The sequence below is a fragment of the Numenius arquata genome, chromosome 9, assembly GCF_964106895.1.
Source record: "Numenius arquata chromosome 9, bNumArq3.hap1.1, whole genome shotgun sequence".
In the NCBI taxonomy this organism is placed as follows: domain Eukaryota; kingdom Metazoa; phylum Chordata; class Aves; order Charadriiformes; family Scolopacidae; genus Numenius; species Numenius arquata.
The window spans coordinates 5,677,995-5,700,224 of NC_133584.1; the positions used below are offsets into that span (position 1 = coordinate 5,677,995).

The window sequence follows — 22,230 nt, forward strand, 5'->3', positions numbered from 1 at the left end:
ACACAGCCAAGGCAACTGGTGACGCACCAAAGTGTCATCTTCCATTTGGGAGGCAGAACTCCTTCCCCTCGTTAATTAATAATCCCAGCAACCACGCAGAGCAAGGCAAGCCAGAGCAGCCCTGGAGGAAGTGCCAGAGGATGGTATTAATTAAAACCTGTAGGAGAAGGGCAGGGGATGGGAAGGTATCTCCATGAGTGACAGCTCTCCCGCCGGCTCCCCTTGCTGAGACCCGCCACACCTCCTCCTTCCTCCCGCGGAGACGCAGCATTTGCCGTGAATTACCTGCGCACGTTTTGCCATCAAAATCCAGGCGATAGCCATCGTCGCAGGAGCAGCGCGGCCCCACAGTCGTGTGCTTGCAGTGATGAGAGCAGCCTCCGTTGTTGTCCTGGCAGCTATCGACAATTTCCATTTCGATGCCTTGCAGAGGAATAAATCAAAAGGATGTTAAAAAGCAAGCACAGAGGGGAGAGTCACTGGAGAATAAGCCTTCCGTAAAAAAAGCATCCATAAGGCGACTGCTGTAGCAGAAAATATAAACTCAGATCCCACACGCACCCAAGAAGAGCATGTTTTGGAGTCACTGAGCTCCAGGTATTTGTCTCCTTGTGTCATAACAGTGGATGCTCTCAGCTTTGGTAATGTAAAACCAGCTCACCATTTCAGCAGTCTGCCAGCTACGGGAGTGTTCATGGGTTTTCTCAGATTTATGCTTTGTTTGAACCTAACAGTGAGGTCCTCCCTTGCCCCAGAGGAGGAAAGGAACCAACTGAGAAATCCAGGTGACTCATCTCAACCCAGAAACACGGTTTCCAAAAATCAGCTTTTAGTTTTGTATGCAAAAAAGTTGGGTTCTGAAACATCCACCAAACACAAATGCTCTAAAACTTTCATAGCAGAGTCCTGTTGGCCGAACACCCAACCACAAAGCAAAACCATCTGCAGGTTTTGACCCTTTGATGTTTCTTCAAGGGGACACACGGCAGCTCCTCCGCTAAGACTTTTCCCCCCTGCAATTAAGACAGGGTGGTGGTAAGATGCCGTCACCGGCCCCATTTGCCCTGACTGACCATCCCACCCTCCTGCACTCAGCTGTGATGGACAGTCCTCACAACATTTTGGCCAGGTCCAGTGGAAACCTTCATAGAGGAAAGGGAGCATCTGCCCATCTCACTCCCACCAATGTACTTCATTAAACAATTGCTTCAGGATGAAAAGAAAATATAAGTTCAGTTACAAATTTTCTCTTGAAGAATTAGCCGGATTGTCTTGTTACAGATTTAGAGAAGAATTAATTTCCCGTACTATGTAGGAGAACTGAGAAACACCCTCCCTAAAGGAGCCATCATTCTTCCCTTCCAGAAACATCCCCAGCTCAGAGCGGTGGCCATCAGATCTGGTATAGAAGGATGGCACTTCCCTGCTGCCGTGGCTCATGGACACATCGGTGTCGATGGCTCTGCACCCTTTTGTGCCCCCAAGGAGCAACGTGCCTGCCGACAAGAAATACAAGTCTAGCTGGAAGAGGCTATAAATTAGGAGAAGACATATAGAGGACTACATCTCATGCATGGTATGATTATTGGCACCAGGGAGAAGAAATCTAGTCTCCTGCCCAGTGCATTAAGCCGGGATTTAGGAAACTCAGCGACCCAATGCAGAATCTGACTTTATACACTATCTTCATCATTTATTTTGCCTTATTTCTTCATCAGTAAAACTGGAATATCAGCTTTTCCCCATGCCACTGGGGAAATGAAAGAATAAACAAAGATTGTAAATTGCTCAAACACTGGGATAATCCTGATCATAAATATATGCAGAATGTTTTTATTTTTATTGTTTGCTCTGTAATATTGTACATAAGGCACAGGGAATCACCACCCCCTGAGATCCACTGAACATAGAGAAAAAATATTATCAGAAAATCACAATGAAATCTAAGTGGTCTAAACCACTTTTTTATTCCCATAACAGATCATTTCATATCTGTATATTAATTGCATTTCCTCCACCATTGTACTACTCACAGCTCCCCATCACCTATGAAATAATTCTCCAGGATGTCTCTCACATAATTGGTTTTTGGTTTTAATGTATGTTAATGCTTTGAAACTGAATTTCACCCTTAATAAGTATTTCTTACACACACATTCTTAAAGAAAGCATTCACTCTCTGGCATGCGGCATATTTTCCTAAGGAAATTCTGCTGAAAGTTCTTGCACAGCATTAACAGATTGAACAATCTTTGTCCACCTCTTTTCTCAAACAGGTCATGCTTTTGTCTGCATTCCAGTGAGCTTATGTTAGATCCATAATACCACCAACTCTTCCACATCACCTCCTTTATTAACCTAAATGTGCCCTCAAGGACAGCCCAGGGATCACCTATCAACTAACAGTGCTGGGAGTCAGCCCCCTTCTCAGGAAAAGAAGGGTTAATTAAGAAACCCCGCTGGCAAGAGGGAGGTATGTGAGGGAAGACAACAGGTTCAGCATCTTTTTAGTTTGGGTAATTTTAATTGTTCAAATATTTTTTTTTATCCCCAATCTTGCTTTTTCCTATTTTTTTTTTTTTTTTAAGGCACCTACTTAACGGTGTCAATAATCTCAGGAGAAAGATAAGTAAACACAGACAGCTAAAGACAAGAGCAGAACATCGTGTTGGTTTTCTTTTGCATCAGATCCAGCATATTAAAAAACCTGGGAGAAGGAGGGTAGGAATGACTACATTTCATAGGACAGCGATATTTTGGTAGCTCTGCAATAGAGTTCACCAGCCTCTGAAGATAAACCAAGTGGGCTATTTGCTCTTTAAAATGCAGTAATTAAGGTCTGTGAACACAGGCTTAGGAATGTATCAACCTGCAAAAACAGCAGTAGCAGAAGATGAAGAAAATAGTATTAAGCTTGAGCTTTTGCATACATTTATTTTGCTGGGAGTGCTAATCCAACTGAATTAAAAACGAAGCATAGCCGTTTGCAGATAAGGCAGCCTGAAAGGCGTAGGTGTAAAAGCGTCACTTACGGTAGCACTGCTTTCCATCGGCCCCCAGCTCGAAGCCGGGATTGCAGTCACAGGTGAAGGATCCCAGAGTGTTCACACAACGATGAGCACACCTGGCTCTCCCTTCTGTACACTCATCAACGTCTACAAAGCAGAGAGAAAGGCAAAGACGTTCATTTGGATATTAAAATAAAAAATAACGCTGCTCTACGTGCACACGGGTGTATTTCCAAAGATCCACTGAAAAGAGCATCCTGATGTTAGCCTACAAATGACAGTCTGATCAATGTAGGAACACTGAACTCACAGCATTATTCTCCAAAATAATCTTTTTTTTTTTTCTAAACACTGCTGACCTTGAACCTTTCAACATGAATATTTACAACATCAGACATTATATTTACAGTATCAGCCAAAGTAGCTTGTTTATTATTCCTACACCAAAAGCAATGGCAAAAGAAGCCACAGGAAGGACTCAGGAAAAAAACCTGTCTCCCAGCACCCTAAAATTATCACTAGGTCCTCACAGCCATGATATTTAAATGAATGGAGCAGGAAATATCTGATCATTTCCTGAATGTCAAATGGTTTGGATTGAGTGGTGGCTGGGTCTCAGCAGGTACGCCAGGGACAGATCTTCTCTGTCACATCCCCGAATCCTGCAGCTTCTTCTACAGAAGTCCAGCAGGGAGGCATCTGCTCTAAAGCAGGGGAGTTTCACCTCCATGGGGAAACTGTTCTTCACCCAGTCCTCTGTCAAGCAGTCTGTTCCTCAGCTTTCCACTCTCTAGTCTGTATTTTGGAATTAAATGCCACCGAAGGCATCCATCTTCCTAAAAACTTAGTGGAAAAGGAAGAAAGTGCTTTTAAGGAATAATAGTTGGGAAAAAAACCCAACAACAGCTTACACTAAATACTACTGCCGTGGAGCACCTCTGCAGAAAACACCAGCCTCCTTGCAAAGACTGGCATCATCTCACACCAACCTCCCGCTCCTTCTCTTGTTCTGATATTTCGCTGGCGAAATACAGATTGTTCATCGCAACAATCCCAGGTCAGTCCCACACGGGGGAGACAGGTCCGGTGGGCAGCCCCTCACCTTTTACCACAGCAAACCACTTTCTAACAGGTTTTTTTTTTTCCTCCACCTGTGTTGGTTACAGTGCGGTGCTCGTGGCCCCTTGTACTTGAACACAAGTAGCTTTACGAATGCAATCAGCCAACTTGCAAAAAGAGGCCCCAGGCAGCGCGAACACCACACACCAGCTCATGAAAATTTCAGAATAACTGACAGCTTCTCCGAAGCAGCGATATGAGTAGCTGCCATTTAGAAAAAAATGGGTTATTTCTCCTTTTTCTGTAATTAATTGCCATTTTGCGAGTACAGTATGTTGGCAAATGCTGAAAATGTTCTTTTCTCCTCTTTCCCCTTTTTCAAATAGAAAAACAAAAAGTTGGAAAACTGAACCACAGCCTCCATCCTGCATGTTTCTCTGTATCTTGTAAATACAGCTAATCGCTAAAGTATGACACTTTAGATGTCCTCTGTCTCCTTCTAGCTTGATTTACAAAGAGCCAAGTACCAGCTTGAATTTTGCAAAATATGTTGAGTAATTTCTAGGAGAAAAACCAATAATTGTAAATCCACGGTAAGACATGATGCTTAATGATCCAAAAGGCTGTTGCCATGAGGTTGGGAAGACAATTTGTTCCGATATATAACATTGCAAGTTGCTAGCGCTTTAGATTATACATAAATTAACAGAATTGTCAAATGTATCCGAGAGAAAACAACTAACGCGCTGACCCTAGTATTAAACCCACTGCTGTTTCCATCTATTAATCATCAGTGTAGTATCTACGCTACTTGAAAATACTTTGCTTTTTCCGTAACCTTACACATGAGTAATCCCAGTACGAGAGGGGAGTCGCTGAGGTGTTCAATGCTACTTGCAGAAGGGCTTAAAGCAACTGAGTAAAACACTCAGGGTAGGAAGTAAGTGTTTTGCAAAGCACCCTGTACTCTGCATAAACAAGCCAACAATTTAAGTATGGGCAAAATTTTGGCCAAGTTTTCAAAAGGAGGAATTTAGTATCTGAATACGTACCCTGATCCTGACACGGCTGGTAAAAATCTGTGCACCATGAAGTCCACAGGTGCTTTGCACTTCATAAAACTGATAAACCATCCAGCTTCCAAGCATCACATTGAACAAGAAAATCAGGTACTTTGGCCTCTACTTCCCCCACATTTCGGGTCAGAAATGCTTCAGATCCTTTCGAAAACCCCACACTAAATACAGGACTTTGGAATTAAACTTTTTAAGCTCTTTTTGGAAATCTTAGACTTCATGATTTCTCCCTCCACAGTAGTTTCTCTATTAATATGGAAACAGTTCTCCAGCTAAAAAGCCTTTTGAATTCTAAATAGATTTTCAGTGACCTGGTTCAGAGTGTTACTTGAACCAATTTTCCAGGAGCTGCATCTGGGGCATTATTTTAAAGGGACCCTACAAGAATAACACTACAGCATCTACAAATCCAGTTGCTAGAAAGCGTGATTTAAGAGATCACAGAGTAATTTTCATTACTAAAATGGTCCTTCAAGACTACGGGCTGACATAAATATCACAGAGAGAACTGCTATTTCAAAATGCATGCATATATTTGTATAACATATTCCTTTCCTTTCAAAGCTCAGTAAGCCAGAGCACTGATTAGAACCTTTCTTCCCAATAAATAGTCCATAGTTTCTTACCTAAACAGGGCTTTTTGTCTGCAGAAAGATAATGCCCTGGATGACACTCGCATTTTACAATTCCTCTCTCATTTTGACAGATTTGTGAGCATCCTCTATTCCCACTTGTGCAGGGGTCTATCACTGAAACCAATTAGAGCACACCGCCAGCCTAAAGGTCAGATTTTTGCCTGAAAACGGTCTTACCTGCCACCGTTACAACTAACAACGAAGATTACTGTAGCTGTAAGAGATTAGACTGGAAAAAAAAAAAAAAAATGCTTGACAGAATTTGGCGTATAGTAAAGCCGTTGTTTTTCTGTCTGCTATTTTCTCTCTTGCAGGACAGCATTTTTCATAGAGCAACAGCAATGCTTTAAAACAGCGGGAAACCGGGCTCGTATTACACCTTGGAAGTAGGACAAGAAAAGTACATTTTATTCTTATAACTGAGCAGATTTCAAGTGTTGCTCTAAACAATAGCAATTAGCACTCCAATATGTGTGAACCCATAAACACATGCAACGGTGGAGTTCACCACAGAACAACGCGTATTTAAAAGTCTCTAGAGGAAATAAATACTGAAGAGCCCTGAAAGACCCCCTTCAGTTTAAAAACATATGCCATTCATGTTGTACATCAAGATTTTTCCTTTTTTTGAACAATAACATACCATTTCAAGGATAAGGCGCTCTAAGTGGCAAGTAGTCGGAAACGCTATTTATAAAATGTCTGAAGTCTTTACCTCAAAGATTTCGCTGTGTTTTACGGGTTGATTTCAGGAACACATACCTGCTGGAAGTGTACTGATGTATTTTCCCAAATAAAGACTTTGCACACACCAAAATAGATGTACCAGGATTGTTTGGACAGGTCTGATTTGAGTTAAGAGTCAGAGTTTTCATACCAAAATCTGGCATTCTGCACAAGGTTGGGGTTTCAGTTTGGAGTACCAGTTACAGGAACATGCTGGTGAGTAACACTACTAAGGTAAATCTGGAGGACACCTTAGAAAATGTGTCTTCTGGAGTTCTGCTTAGTTTCAAATAAAGCTTTTTGAAAGTTAAGCTTATTTCCTTACAATTTCAGCTCTAATTCAGTTTTATCATTTTACAAATTATTGTCCGATTTGAGACATTTGACCAGAACTACTCACTCGCCTCCAGCCCGACGTCTCCTTCACTGGCCATCTCAAGCTCTCTATAAGCCAACTTCTATCAGGGCACCAGGAAGACAGTCAACATCAGTTCAACAGCCCTGGCAGTGGAGTCAGGGTTTCAGTAACCCTGGAGAAGGGCTGAAGGTGTTTTCCTCTAGACCTTGCTGCTTTGCTCTTCCAGAGCCTCGCCACACACACCAATAGCTATGCAGGAGAAGGGAGCAGGAGAGAAAGACCTCTATTTTATATACATACATTTAAATATAGGTTGGGCTTTTCCCTTTCCTCCAGTTTTTACTTTTCTGTGTAGCCAGTGGCATTTTGTGCCACCATTTGGCAAAGGAGGAAGTTGCCCCAGAACACCTTCATATTCCCTCATTTCACCTCCTGCCATCTCAAGAACGTAACTGTTCAAGGCTGCAGGCTGAGAGTTTGACTTGACAGTCTAAAAAAATAAATATAAAAAAAAAATCACTGTTAGGGATGTGGAACTGAGATTTTCTGTTGGACTTTCAACACGATAGGTTGCAAATAGGTTTCCAAGGGACAGCAGCACTTCATCCTATGTGACATTTTCAAGCCTGACAACTTGGCTCTGCAGTTTGACAATCTGCGGTCTACAAAGGATTTAGCTTCAAGCAAGAACTCGTTCCTTGCTGATATGAAATATTGAGTTATTTGCCGATTCTTTTTCTATTTGGTTAAATTAAATGAAATCACTATCAAACAGCATCTGTTAAACCTGCATATTATAAAGGTTTTAAGAGCATTTAAAGCTTTAATTTGAGAATGATTACAGCATGGAGTAAAACTTGTGATACTCTGTGACATGACAACAAGCAAACAACAAATTATAGGGTAGATGTTAGTAAAACATAGTAATTTGAATAAAGATAGCAGCCTTGGAAGTCCTTAGAACAAGATGAATTTGTAAAAGAGAGATCTTCAGGACATAAGGCAACCACTGATTGACTTGTTTTCTACTGACATATCTGTTCCTTCCTGTTAGAGGTAGGTTTCAGGAAAAGCTAAAAATAATTCACTGGTGTTCTTTTTCCTACACATTTGGCTCTTATTGTTTGACTTAATAACTATAGTGGATAATAGACTCCATCCTATGAAGCTCTATTCCAAGTAGTTAAATACTACGGCAAAAAATTTACTGGAACTGTTTCATTTCCTAGATGTCCCAGGACATCCAAGAACCTCATCTGAAAGAGCCATGGTGATGAATTGATCCAGGGTGGCAGCAATGTTCTTGGTGAAGTGTGAGTATCGACTCTGCATGAGCTGTGCGCCTTCCAGACCTTCACTGCAAGGTTATAAAGAACAGGGTCTCCAGTCCTATCTGCCATGACCTCTAGAGCACATAAAGAGAATTGGGCCTTATCAAGGTAATTTTCTTATTCACAGCAACCATGACTTTATACTGGAGAAAATATGAAGTGGTAAGGAGTACAATTTCCTTCTCATGGCAGGGAAGGCTAACGGGTGGAAATAGCATGGATTTATAGAAGGGAAACTCAAAGTGACTTGAGAAAGATATTTGTTCTGGCCACCTCTGGATAACTCAATGGAGAATTCACTCTAGCACACATCCTGTGTAGACCACTTCTATTCATATCTCACCCCTGGAGGAGCTATCCCACCACTTTGTCTGATGCCACACCACTCCATCCCATCAGTATGCCTCCACACTGCAAGGCTGCACCAACCTACTAGGCTTGGGTGTTTCTCTATGGACTTTCAGGGCTACAGAGTGCAGCATTAGCTCCCAAGGAGTCAGCGAGGATGACTTCACATCTGCAGTACAGCTATGCCTGCTGCAGCAAATACCCTCATGGTGCCGTATTTTCTCTGTCCAAACTAGCACTACAGCAGCCATCCTTTCTAGTTGGAAATTAAAAGCAGCCAGGCTCACCTTCTCACACCTTTTCTACTTAAAACACCTCTAATTGCCAATCCAAATGTATTCATGGCCACTTTATGCTCATTTGTTCCTGTAAAAATCTTGTCCATCAGCTTAACTAGCGCTTTTCTCTCCCAAGTGTTTATTTGCTAAGGTGTTTGTGGGAGAAAAGCATCCTGCTCGGTCTTCACTCTACCAGCTGAGCTCCCTTGCAAAACAGATTCTCCTTCCTCTGACCACAGCTGTCCTCTTGGGGAGTTTGTGCTATTATATTCTGATTTACACCACCCTGAACCCAGGTAACCAGGTGTACATGAGAACTCCAGATAAGGTCTCAACTGCAGACAAAGCTGACCTTGCCCCTTCTCCACCGCTCAGTAATTACTGGCTGGTGACGAACTGCTGCCTTTGGTGTGTGGCTGACCCTCATCAGCCCCACGATGTGAGGGAGCGAACGGCCACAGCTGCCCATGTGGTGGCAAAACCCCACCAATTAGGCAACTGAGCCTGCTCCTTTTGCTGCTAAGCTGAGACACAAAGGTTTGATCTGCTCCATTACAACCCAAGGGACAACTCCCACCCAACCCAGCATTGCCACACTGAGATCCTGCTGATCCAACCCCTGTCTCACCACAACACCATAAAAAAAACCACCAAGGTTTTACGCAGGGGTCTGCACATCCAGCTGGCTTGGCCAAGGACATCTCAAGTACCAGAGGCAGTGGAGAAGCCATGAGAGGTCTTGAAATGCTCTGGAGATCAGTGGAGGAAGGTCTCTGACACCCTCTCCCCAATAACGCTCTCCTTTTCTGACACTTTCCTGACTACCCCGGGATTTAGGGATGGATCTTCTGGAAGGCACTACTGAGGAGAAGGATCTGGGAGTCCTGGTGGATAGCAAACTTTCCATGAGCCAGCAATGTGCCCTTGTGGCCAAGAGGGCCAATGGAATCCCGGGCTGCATAGGGAAGAGTGTGGCCAGTAGGTCGAGGGAGGTCATTCTCCCCCTCTACTCTGCACTGGTGAGGCCACAACTGGAATACTGCATCCAATTCTGGGCTCCCCAGTTCAAGAGGGACAGGGAACTACTGGAGAGAGTCCAACGTAGGGCAACAAAGATGATTAAGGGATTGGAGCATCTCCCTTACGAGGAAAGGCTCAAAGAGCTGGGGCTCTTTAGCCTGGAGAAGAGAAGGCTGAGGGGAGACCTTATCTATGTTTACAAGTACCTGAAGGGTGGGTTGAAGGAGGATGGAGCTGGACTCTTTTCAGCAGTTTCCAGTGACAGGACAAGGGGCAACAGGCACAAGCTGGAACATAGGAAGTTCCATTCAAATATGAGGAAAAACTTCTTTCTGGTGAGGGTGCCAGAGCCCCGGAACAGGCTGCCCAGGGAGGTCGTGGAGTCCCCTTCTCTGGAGATTTTCAAGACCCGCCTTGATGCAGTCCTGAATGATGTGCTCTGGGCAACCCTGCTTTAGCAGGGGAGTTGGACTAGATGATCTCTAGAGGTCCCTTCCAACTCTGACAATTCTGTGATTCTGTGATCCCGGGGACAAACAGTGGCCACCCTGTGAGAGACGGAGGAGCGGCGAGCTGCAGATGCTCGCTGAAGCTCAGCGAGTCCAGTCTCTGCGGAGGGCAGGGCCTGGGGAGGCCAAAAGCCAAGGCCAAGTGCTCGCTGCACACAGCGTGAGTTGGAAGCAAGCTGAACAGCAGGATTTACTTACACTTTATACACAGCATATAAAATCTCTGAGCAGAAGAGGAGCCATATGGAAACGGTTTTGTGACAGGAATTTTAGTGCAATAAATCCATAAATTTGGCCCTATCTTTCTCTGGCATATTCAAGGGTACCATGTGTGTGCGCTTGTGTTGGGGAAGGGGGGGGGGGTTGCCTTGAAAACTGATGAATATGTTAAGATACACGAGAAAGAAAAAAAAACAACGATCAAACCCAAAGGTAGGATTTCTGTTCTGCTTGTGAGAGTGTTTGCTCAGAAACCTGAAGGGGAGGATGAATGAATCAGACTGCCATTAGCAGCAACATAAGCCAAAAGCAGATAAAGAAAAGGCTTTATGTAGAATAAAACATGGTATGCAGGCCAAGTCTATATACAATTCGATGAATAATAAAATGTTAGAATTAAACCACAATTAAGTTCCTAACCTATGTCATCATCACCAGTGTGCGATGAACAGCCAGGAGTCTATGAGGCCAAAATCTCATTCGAAGCTCTGAATCAACGAGAACTTCACACCTCAAACACATGGCATTTTAATCCTGTTAATAAGGGATTCCTAAAGCTGCTTTTGGCAAGCAGGGTGAAATAGGAATGAATACAGTGACCCGACGCTCTGTCCTGGGGTCTTTTAAATTGCTTTCAGTGCGTGTCTCCAGGCAGGTAGCGCAGGACTTACCTTCACAGGATTTGGCATCCCTCTTCAGCTGGTAGCCCGGGTGGCACTGGCACTTGTAGCGGTCCTCACCGAGCTGAAGGCACTCCTGCTCACAGCCCCCCTTGTTAACACTGCAGGAATTGACGGCTGGAGCCAAGGAAGCATTGAAGGAACGCATGTCAACAACCCCAGAAACTTATTTCCTATTTTAAACACATAAATGACAGTAAAAATACGCAAACCTCGCTGAACAGCGAGGTGTAAACGCACCTGTCCCCATGCCCCCCGAGCGATTACTCCCCCCTGATTTCCTGGTGCTTGTTTGACACAGCGTCCCACGTCAGCCAAAGCCCGTGATTCCAGCGAGAGGCAGGTGAGATCTAAGAGCTGTGATGCTGACTGAAGTGCAGCCACCCTTTGATCTGACAGCAGCAAAGCACTCAGGAATCCACTGAGGTAACGAAGGGGAAAAAAAAAACAAAAAAACAAAGCGGCCCCACTGGCACTTGCCCATTGTTTTTTTTTTTTTGTCCCTTCTATCATTGATTAAAAAAAAAAAAAAAGAATAATCATCTTTCAGGCTGATTTCCTCAGCCTCACGCATAGGAAGCTGCAAACGACAGGAGGCACAAGCTCCGCAGGACGGACTTACAAAGTAAACCACAAGGAACAAGAGGCTCTTTAGTACCTCTCTGAAGATGCTGCTTCTTTTACCCAGGCAAATTAATATTCTTTTTCGTTCAAAATATACCCCCAGCCTCTGGAGAAACATTTCTCCTCCTGCCAAAATACGTTAACACCCACCCACACCTATTCGCACACTGCATATAAAAAGAAGATAGATCGTTTGAACCTGTTATTGTGCTGTGCGTACGTACGTGTGAGCGTGTGCGTGACTGCAGCTATATATATTTTAACAGCAGGGATGTATTACGTTCTCCATGAGGAGCTGGGAAGGCTATTTGGTCCTTTATGGAAGGCACGAAACTCTGGACCCAATAAAGTCAGCAAAGAGCTTTGATGTCTATTTTAGGAATATTAACATTAATTCATTTATCTGTAACAGACGTTAAGAAAACAATAGCCACAAAAGCTGCTGTAGGACTCATTTCACCCAGTGCTACTAATTAGCAAATACTTTGTTTGTGCAGCCAAGTAGGTGTTAGAAAGACAAAAAGAAAAGCAAATTTTTACATTATCATGGATGCATACACAGCAGTAGCCAGGAAACACCTCGCTGACCACTGGCCTGATCTCCACCTGCGTCTGCAAACTTCCCACCCCGTCACCCACCGAACATGAAAGCGGCTCGATTCCTACACGGGACACAGCAGACCCCGTATGCTCAAAGCTTCCTCCTTGCTCCACATTTGTATCCAAAGACCCATTTTTCAGCAAGAATATTCAAATAAGATGAAAATATTTCAGAACATGAAAAACACCTTAAATCGGCTCCAAGATGGAACGTACATCTCGATTTTTTTTTTGAAGTGTCGCTTTCTCCCTCTTTTTCTGGGCATAGGCCAATTTGGATGTAAGGGGAGATAAGAAGCAACCTGCCGCACCGAGAATGTTGGAGGCTTCGAAGCCAGAAGGGGACGGGGGTGAACTTGCCCCGATGTGACCGTGCAGCCCAGCCTGGCGCGGAGCTGTGCCGGTGGCTGGGGAAAGAAGGATTACTCCGGAGCCACTGCTGCTGCCAGGTTTCTCACGCCTGCTGCCGAGGCATCGCACAGGCTACGTGCGAGGAGGTGCCAGACTGAAAGAGAAGAGCCGCCGGGGAAGGAACAGGATGAATTGCGCTGCCAGGCGCCGGCAAAGCATCTTTGATCAGAAAAAGGGAGAGACTTGGCATATCATGAGTCTAATCCCACTTTTTGTAAAGGGGTTTGGGGCTGGAGGTCTGAGCACGTGCATGGGGTGCAGGCAGAAATACGGCATACCCTCTGCTTTCAAAGATTTACTCTTGAAGTTTGGTAGAAAACCAGCCCCGGTGCTGGGTCCTGAGAGGCACAGCTGGGGATAACGCCTGGTGATGCTGAGCGAGGGAGGCAGCATTGCAGGAAGGGGGACAGCAGTGGGAGGCATCACGCAGGAAAGACAAGGATCTGTCCATGGCTGAGAAATATAAGTTTCTCAATCCATTAGTTTTTTATAAAAATTCTCATATTTGTACAAAAAAATAAAAAGAGTATGAAGCCATCATTAGATGTATATACAGCAACCATGGGGATAGAAAATGCTGTCTCTTCAAACCTTTGTTTTCCGTTACCTGAAATCCAACCTTATCAATAACACGAAATGTGACTTCAGATGTACTGTGCTTGTACTTGTGTGAAAGAACTTAGATTATAGATTTGTGGAGATATTTTCTTTATTACTTCCTCTATTAAGAGCCTTAGTGTGCAAAAGCCCCCATAAAAACCCGCATCTCAACAGCTTTTCTACATAAGGCAGACATCAAAGGTAACAGCTGGCACCAGAGATGAATCGGGCTCTAAAGACTGCACTCTGTTTTCACTTCTAGGAGTTCTAACAAGAATAAATTCCAGCAAAGACAATGAGTGTACATGAACCCAAACACACAGCCCGATACTACAATAAACATGTTCTCTGAGTTTTTGCTTTCCAGACACCAGTTGGTTAAACTTTAATGAAGTTAAATTCATTATATTAACATAATCAAGGCATTAAAAACAAAATAAAAAAATTGGACATTGGTTATTCTAATTACTTAATTTGTAGTGAATGTTCAGTCTGGCACGTATATCTAAAAATGAAGTCAATATTAAGCAAAATTTGTGGGACCAAAAAGCTAAGAAAGAAAAGGAGCTTTGAAATCAAAGATGGGATTCTAGCAGTGCAGAGATCATCAAAGGATTCAAGAAGAAAGTATTTTAGCTTCATTGAACAAGTCAACCCATTTTGGAGGTGGTTTTCTTTAGAGTACAAGCAGAAATTTCTCATGAGAGTAGGAGGAATGACAAACAAGAAATAGATTTCTTCAAACCAAGTATTTTGAGGCTCATACTAGTGGTGGAGGGATGGACCACCGGCGGTGAGTCAGGATCCCAAACACACTGTGATGATGAGGTAGGAGGACTGGACTCACTGGAAAGAGCTTGTGACAGAAGTTCAGTAACCTTCCATGCGATCACTCCAGAAAGCAGCTTATCCCAGGTTTTTTGACTCTTCAGATATAGACTGAATATCTTATAAGAAGACAGATCCACTTCCTTATGTATGGGAGACTTCCAAGCCATCAAGGCTGAAAAATCTGCTTCCCCTCAAGTGATTTTGGCACTTTTGCTCCCAGAAACGTAAGGTTGCCAAAAAGAAAAAGACAACATGGAAAGAACGAACATAACAGAAATCTGGGCTGGGTTCATCTGAAAAGCCTGTCTAAAGGGATGCTTGTTTCTTATTTCTGCAGCTGAGATAATCACCTTCCATAAACAGCTCATTTCCAGAGCGTAGTTCCTTCTTATTCTTAGTATGTGGGAGAGATCGTTACAGCTTCTAGAGTATCAACGGAAGAAATATCATTGCTAATGCAAGCCCTATTTGAAATGCTAGATGTTCTGCTTAGCTGCACCGGGTCAAAAGAGATGTGCATTATTGGGTTTACTTCTTGATCGGATGATTCTCAAAACTGAATGTATAAACTGGTGCAGCAGAAGAGGCAAACTCTCCATCCCCAACAGTCAGTGCAAGCAGTTAGTGCCCAAATTCCAATGTTAGGCGCTCCCAGATTGCTGGTTTATATGAAATGCTTCTCTCTCTCCTCATCAATTAGTAACTGTCTTGTTCTCCAATGCGTGAGAACTTATTATATCCATTTATTTTGGTGTCTTGTCTGAACAGCTGAAACAGAACTCAATATCCTCTGCTCAGTATTGTCTGTATCCATTATCCTGATAGCAGTTCTCTCTGAAACTTGCTCTTCTTTCTCATCTTAGGATTTATTTCTCTTTCTCCTTGATAATTTCTGAGATACTGCAAACAGAACTGAACATTCTATTAAGTATTTTTAATAACTTCTTGTGAATACTTACATTTGTGAAATGAAAACTCGCTTTCTGATAACGTTCCCAGCTAGGACAACCCCAAACTGAGATTATTTGTGCCACAAGAAAACCTTACTATTCTATGTCCACAGAAGGTTTCACATATTACACAGGTAAAGCCACTTTAGTCCTTTTTTGTATAAAATTCCCCCTCCATCACAGTTGAAAATGAGACTATTCAGAGAGAGTAACCTAAGTCAGACACCACATCTTTCACTTCTGGGTCTTCCCTGGTCAGAGAGATGAATTTCTCTCTTTTCTTTGAATTCACACAAAACCGTTAGTATTTCTAGTTAAATACAAAGCATTCTGGTTTTATGGGGTTTTTTGTTTGGTTTTTTTCCTCACACACTAGCGTTTCCTAGTGTGTTTCCTAGAACCTATTCCTTCTCCAACTAAGATAATCAAGAAAAGATTGAGACTTCATCGTATTTTTAATTACAGTTAGCACTGAAAGTCTCTGTATGTGGTAAAACCAACAAACCTAAAAGGGTAATTTCTTTAAATAAAAAAACATTATTCCTGCAGCTTGAGCACTGGTGCTCTAGTTGCATCCGTAAATTTATTGCTGTGATAATACCAGAAATGACTGATGACATATTTTGGCTGATGTTAAGCACAACCAAGGGACTTTGTGCAAGAACCCAGACAATGACCAAACTGTGAGCAAAATTATTCTGCAGATGTGGTCCGACCATTCTTGACTGTTCTTCTCATATTACCTAAAATCAGGCTTAAAAATTTAAACAAATGACATCCTTTTCTTCTTCACAAATTACAGAACATTTTAATCCTTTTTGCAGAATTCAACAACTTGACTTTTGTACTGATTTAACTGCAAGACAAGGACAGTCTATTTTATTTTATTACTTCATCGACCCAGTTAACGATATTCTCCTGCCCCTGCTCTTGCCACCACCTGGGAAAGCCTACAGGCTCCCAGCCTGGGCAGCCTAACGGAGATGTTCACCTACTCTAAGGTTAAACCCAACTTCAGGGTGGCAACCACAAGCTTTTATTTTGTCTTCATCGCTGAAGACACAAGCTGAGTTCATGGACTGCTTGGTTGGAAGGACAGTTCTGCCGGGCACCCACGGGCAGGAGATCTCACTGTCTGCTCTTTGTACCTCTTCAGCAAAAACAGGCAAAAAGACTAAGGAAGAGGAAGAGTAACAGGGATAGAAAAGTCCAGGGCATGGCTGCAATGTGCAGGGGGATGCCACGCTAAGAAAAAACGTTCAGGATTGGGAAAACGGTTTTCATTGTGAATTAATTGGATATTGGGAAAAATTTTTACACTAAAAGGGTTATTAAGCTTCGGAATGAGCTGCCCAGGGCAGTGGTTGAGGCACCATTCCTGGAGGTATTTAAAAGACGGGTTGACATAGTGCCTGGAGACATGGTTTAGTGATAGTTTTTTTATCAGAGTTAGGTTGATGGTTGGACTAGATGATCTTAAGGGTCCCTTCCAACCTAGACAATTCTGTGATTCTAAGACCCCATATTTCTTTGATTGGCATCTGCTCTGCTCACTGTAGCACAGTTGCAAAGATTCTACTTCTTTTATTTACTCCTTTTATTTCTTTGATTGGCATCCAAGAAATTGGCTGCAAAACAAAAGAAATTTTCACGGGACACCATCACTGCTTTGTTAAAAAAAAAAAAAGGAACAAATTTGGAAATACCTGAATTCTCGCAAGCTGCTTGAACCGGAAGGGATAACGCTATCCTCTGGTAATTAGTCAAAACTCAGACTGGGGAAGTCTACAAGCCTTTGCACTGAAGCAAAGAGAGGTTTAGCAGAGAAAAACATGTCTTGAAGTACGGGGAGTGCTTGTTACCGTTTCTTTACCTATGCAAGTGCGCCCATCAGCGTGGAGCCTGTATCCCGCCCGGCACTGGCAGTAGAAGGAGCCGTGCGTGTTGACGCAGCCTTGCTGGCAGCCACCGTTCACCACCGCGCACTCGTCCACGTCTGGAAAAAGAAGGCAGACGACCAGAATTACAAGACAGCCTCAGCAAAGACACATCCTGGTTCTCCTGGACGGCACGTAGCTCATACATAATGCAACCATTACACTCAGACTGGGGTTTTGTTTACTCCCCTTCTGTGCTGTAAACAGAGCAAAGAAAATTGAAATTTTATGGTGTTTTTCAAAGTTCCCGCAGGCGCTGCCTCTGTAGTTTCCACTTCTGAAGCCCTTGTTGATTAGAGTGATCTGCAACATGGCTGTTTCCTCGGGACCAAGAGAAAAATACAAGGAAAGAATGAGGGTGAGATAACACATCTGAGCTTGTAGGTACCACCGGTCAAACATTTGGCTTTTGTTAAAATTTGCTATATGAAGATTTCCTTTTGCATCATGCCTTAAAATCCTACTAGCAGGTGCTCTTGAGGGTACAACGATGTACAACTGGCATAAATGGAAAAAAGCCATGCAAGGGCAGAGCCCATGCTCTCAATCAACAGCCCATTTTCAACCACTGAATACGTAGAGGGCTTAGAAATTACATTTAAGAAGAATGATGATTTTGTGCCACATTTTCTGTGACTTCTATCCCTTGGGCAACCTTGTGCTCACCTAAACTTTCTCATATGACCTCCCAGAAAAATTATGTGATTTCCTGATGACGCCTTTTCCAAACCTAAGCAGGTATCTTTCCCTATTTCACATTTTAGGGGATTACATTCAGTCAAATGAAGAGGGAAATTAGCACTAACCCAGCTTGAGAATGCAGCTGTAACATTTCAGCTGAAAATGATGGACAATGATGGACAATAAAGATCAAGACCAGTTTAAGTAAACAGGTGAAGGTTTAAAACAGACCCACAAAACTGAATTTCCAGAAGTAACATGTAAGCAGTTTTTGCACCTTTTCAGCAACACTGGGCTACTGTAAATAGCATTTGATTGGCATGTTGACACCATTACGTTAAAGATCAACACAGAAGTCATTGGAAATAAGGGTCAGTTAGCCCATACCCTGATATAATTTCACCCAGTAGATGTTTGCCTAGAATTTGTCTGTCCTTTCCTTAACAGCCCTCAGGGATTCCAACTCCACCTCTCTGCATCTCACCCAGGGGCGATGCTGGTACCAAATTATCCTGACTGCCAAAGACATTCTCCTCTTGCCAAAACCAAACCTCCCTCCTGCAATGGGCATCTATAAGGAACCCCCCTTTCAACATTAGAGACTCCCATTGACTTAACTGCTCTTTAGATCACGTTCTCAAATCACCTAAGGGATTTGTACACCCAAGTGGATGTGGATGAGGAAACTGGGATTTAAAGAAATAAAAGAGTGGCTGCGACGAGAGTTTTTTTTTCACCCCCATATTGCACTTAAGGAACACGGGGTCTGGCTTTCATATTTTTGCTGTTGATAGATCTGCTTTGCATTTAGCTTTCATGGTTTATGTTTTTTTTTAATGCTTTTATGTTTATTCCGCTTCAGAAAATCTAATCAAAATTAAATGAAAAAGGAAGTTTTAAAGATGACTTGGAAACGCACAACATCCTGGTACTAAGGAAATGTATTTATAAAGTTAAATGTTAATACTTCACATGTGAATTTCACTCACCTAAAATGAAGTCCTGGTGTTGACTAGTGTTTAAATTCAGACCATTTGCAAATGTGCGCCACTTTTTAATCCTTCTGCTATATTTGCTGTTTTATTAGACTGTATAATATGTACATTTCCTACTGCCTGGAGACATCTGGAATACTCTTGTTTTTTAAACAGAAGTTTTGTTTTTTTAATGTAAACAGTAAACAGAAAATGTTATTCATCTTGTTGAATTCTATACTGTTAAGAAATAGCCTGCTGAAAAATGCCAGGACAAAATCAAAACGAGGAAACTATTTGTCTTGATATCACAGAAATAAAATAAGCAAAAGGACTCAGAAAAACATAACAAGGAAGCAGCTGAACTATATAGTACAGCACCTTCTAGTTTTTATACCTCAATAAACTCAAATACTGGGAGCTTCAGTATATTAATTTTATAGGCTACAATCAGCTGCAGAATTTCTCTAATATACCAAATACATTTTTAAGTTAGGCTATCAGCCTGACAAAGGAGAAAAAATAGTCTAGCTAATAAAAACGAGCACTTGGAGTTAGCTCTGTTTGTTAGTCTCGATTTGAACATTTAAAGAAGTGACTTGGTTTAGGGGGCAGCTCTGCACCCAGCAGCTCTGGCACCCGCTGCGGCTCTTCTTTCAACAGCATTTCCCTCATGGTGGCACATCCCGAAAGGCCATGAGGCAATTACGTTGCTGAAAGGCAACATAATGAAATGAAAAATTAAAGACCCTAAAGTACTTGTATATAGGGGCTATACCTAACCCCAACCCGAGACTCCCTGCGGCAACTGGGGGGAAAACAGAGGCAAGATCAACCAGTCTGCATCGCAGCCCCACCACCACCTTCCCAGGACGCCATGTGAGCAGCAAGTCTGATGACAGACGATCCCTTCCAGTCTCAAGGCTTTCTCTGCAAGATCAATACTTTAAGGATTATACGTTGAAAGATTCCTTCACGTACTACAGATATAATCAAGAAAAACGCATCGCGCAGTCGCCTTGTAATGTCTCCTACATCTCAAGGCCAGGAAACAGCTTTTCCCCCAGTTACAGAAGAAAAATGCCTTAATTATTTTGTCTGGGAAGCAGTCTGCAAAGTAGACACTAATCTAAATGCTTGAAATGCACTTGAAAGTTTTAAAAGTCTAACCTATTTGGACTTTTACATTCAAATTACTCTACTAGTAAAGGACATATATACCAAGAAAACAACAGCTTATGCTGTTATAGGTACAGAAGTAGACATTTCTTTTTCTCCATGGGAATAACTATAGAAATATAACATTATTCAAGAATCATGAAGCTATAAATATATAAAAAATATTCTAGAAATATAAAGTTATTATATTGTAATTCTAGAATATTATGGGATTATGGAAGATGGTATCTGTTTAACAATACACTAATTAAATTTAGATTAGTTTCTACTGCAGATCAAGCTCAAACAGCTATGTGCTCAACTTTCTATAGTTACAATTTAGGATGCTTTTCTGAATAACCCGAATTTCAAGCCATTTATGACCTACTTATCGCAAGTCAGACTGCTATGAAAGTGACTGCATTCCCACAAAACAGAGGGAGAGCAATCTGCTGGGATGAGAGGCGAGAAGTGAAAGGAGAAGGGTGTGCTGGCCCAAGGCTATGTTGTGGAGGGGATTATGCTGCTGGGTGAATAGAGCAGAGTCGGGATGTGAATATCCTCCCTTCTCACCTCCGGAAGACTTCAGAGATGCATTTCAATGGGATTCCCCACTGAAGGCATCTCTGCTTTGCATGTTGTTCGTACGCAGCACGTGCCCCACCACATACTCCAGAACATACAGGGGATTGTGTCCCCATTTACCCACTTTTCATCAGGAACAACTTGGCAGGAACAACCTTATGCTCAGTCATACAAGCCAAAAGTCAATCCAAGATGCAAAGTATTTTAGCCACCGTGACATGCACCTTTTTTAGCTCTTCATGCTTCTGAGGTCTGTGCATTTGGACTGAGCTCTGTGCATCACAACTGCACACTGACCTTTTCTCCATCCCGAAAGGATGCACATCTCAAGTCCCGAAGATGGGAACAGGGGATGTAGCATTCCAACACACAACCCACTGCCAGCAACATGCCCTTTCCAAGGGCAGGTCCTACTGATGAAGTTAGATTTTGAAGTTCTCTATACCCCTGAACAGTGTCTCTGCTAATCTTCAACAAAGTTTGCCCCCACGTTGGCAACAGCATGATTTCCTTGCCCAAAATCTGTTTAAACACAGAGCTGTGTGACTGCTTGTTTGGAATTCAGGATCATCGCATCAATGGCTCTTCTCATATCGTAACCAAAGAGTTTAGGAACAGCTATGATCAATCTGTTCCTTAAAAATGAACTGACAGCAGTGTTAAACACAGATAATTAGTGAACCTATAATCATGTTTTTATAAAGGAAAAAACAGCAAGATGTTGCCAGATCAATTCCCTACTAACAAACATCTTAGCTTTTGAAACCATTAAGAAATGTAAACAACATGCAAAACTAAACCCTAAAAGAAGACAAACCCAACAGTTCTGATGGCAGCAGGACTGAGCGTTTGCAGCGTCCTCTCCATTTTTATAATCTTTCCCCACTTTTCTGGCTATATTGTGCAAGACAGAGTTGTGAGTGGGTGAGCTGTTTTTCAGCCCCCAGTTTTCAAGTTCTGCACTTGCAACACCCCAGCATCACTTGCAGGTCAGGAGCAGGCTGCAGCCACCCCTCACACATCTCCAGAGAGGAGCTGGTGCTCCCAAAAGCACTTGTGCTTATACCACAAACCAGGAACATCCTGAAACCTGCATAAAACAAACACCTGAAGGGTCACGAGCCTCTGAAGGGACTCAGAAATGTTTGTCCCTGTTTTAACCACCGGACAGGCACTTCATGCAATCCAAAGCCCTCTTCAATTTTAAATTCTTTTTTCCCGAGGAACCTGTCTAGCAATTTCTGCAGAGATTAATCTCATGATTAGTGCATCACCTCCTCTCCTATAAGTCTGCAATGATGCATAGAATCATCAAGGTTGCAAGGGCACCTTTAAGACCGTTGAGTCCAACCACTAACCTAACACTGCCAAAACCACCACTAAACCATGTCCCTCAGCACCACGTCTACCCTCTGGAGGCACATGCATATATTTGGGCTCTGGTGCAGCACAACTGCCACTTCAGGTCTCAAAGTGCCTCCAGAAATACTGAAAGGCAGGTCTGCTTTTCTTTCTAACTCAATTTATGTTTTAAACCACTGCATTCCTCACAAGGTCATTATTTGTAACTTTTGTCGCTTTTCACGTGCCTTCCTCCTGTGCATGTGTGTGCAGCTGCTCTGAAAGTACAAG

General features: G+C 42.7%; 1 protein-coding gene across 1 annotated transcript in view; it reads right to left on the minus strand.

The window, feature by feature from the left end:
* LOC141468464 (uncharacterized) overlaps positions 1–22,230 on the minus strand; it is a 198,983-nt gene that overhangs the window by 51,439 nt on the left and 125,314 nt on the right. Inside the window, exons 6-10 of the mRNA XM_074153557.1 lie at positions 17,137–17,259; positions 11,239–11,364; positions 5,770–5,892; positions 3,033–3,155; positions 286–423 (exon numbers count right to left, since the gene is read on the minus strand). Of these exons, the coding sequence (XP_074009658.1) occupies positions 286–423; positions 3,033–3,155; positions 5,770–5,892; positions 11,239–11,364; positions 17,137–17,259 (633 nt within the window). The remainder of the gene's footprint in view (positions 1–285; positions 424–3,032; positions 3,156–5,769; positions 5,893–11,238; positions 11,365–17,136; positions 17,260–22,230) is intronic.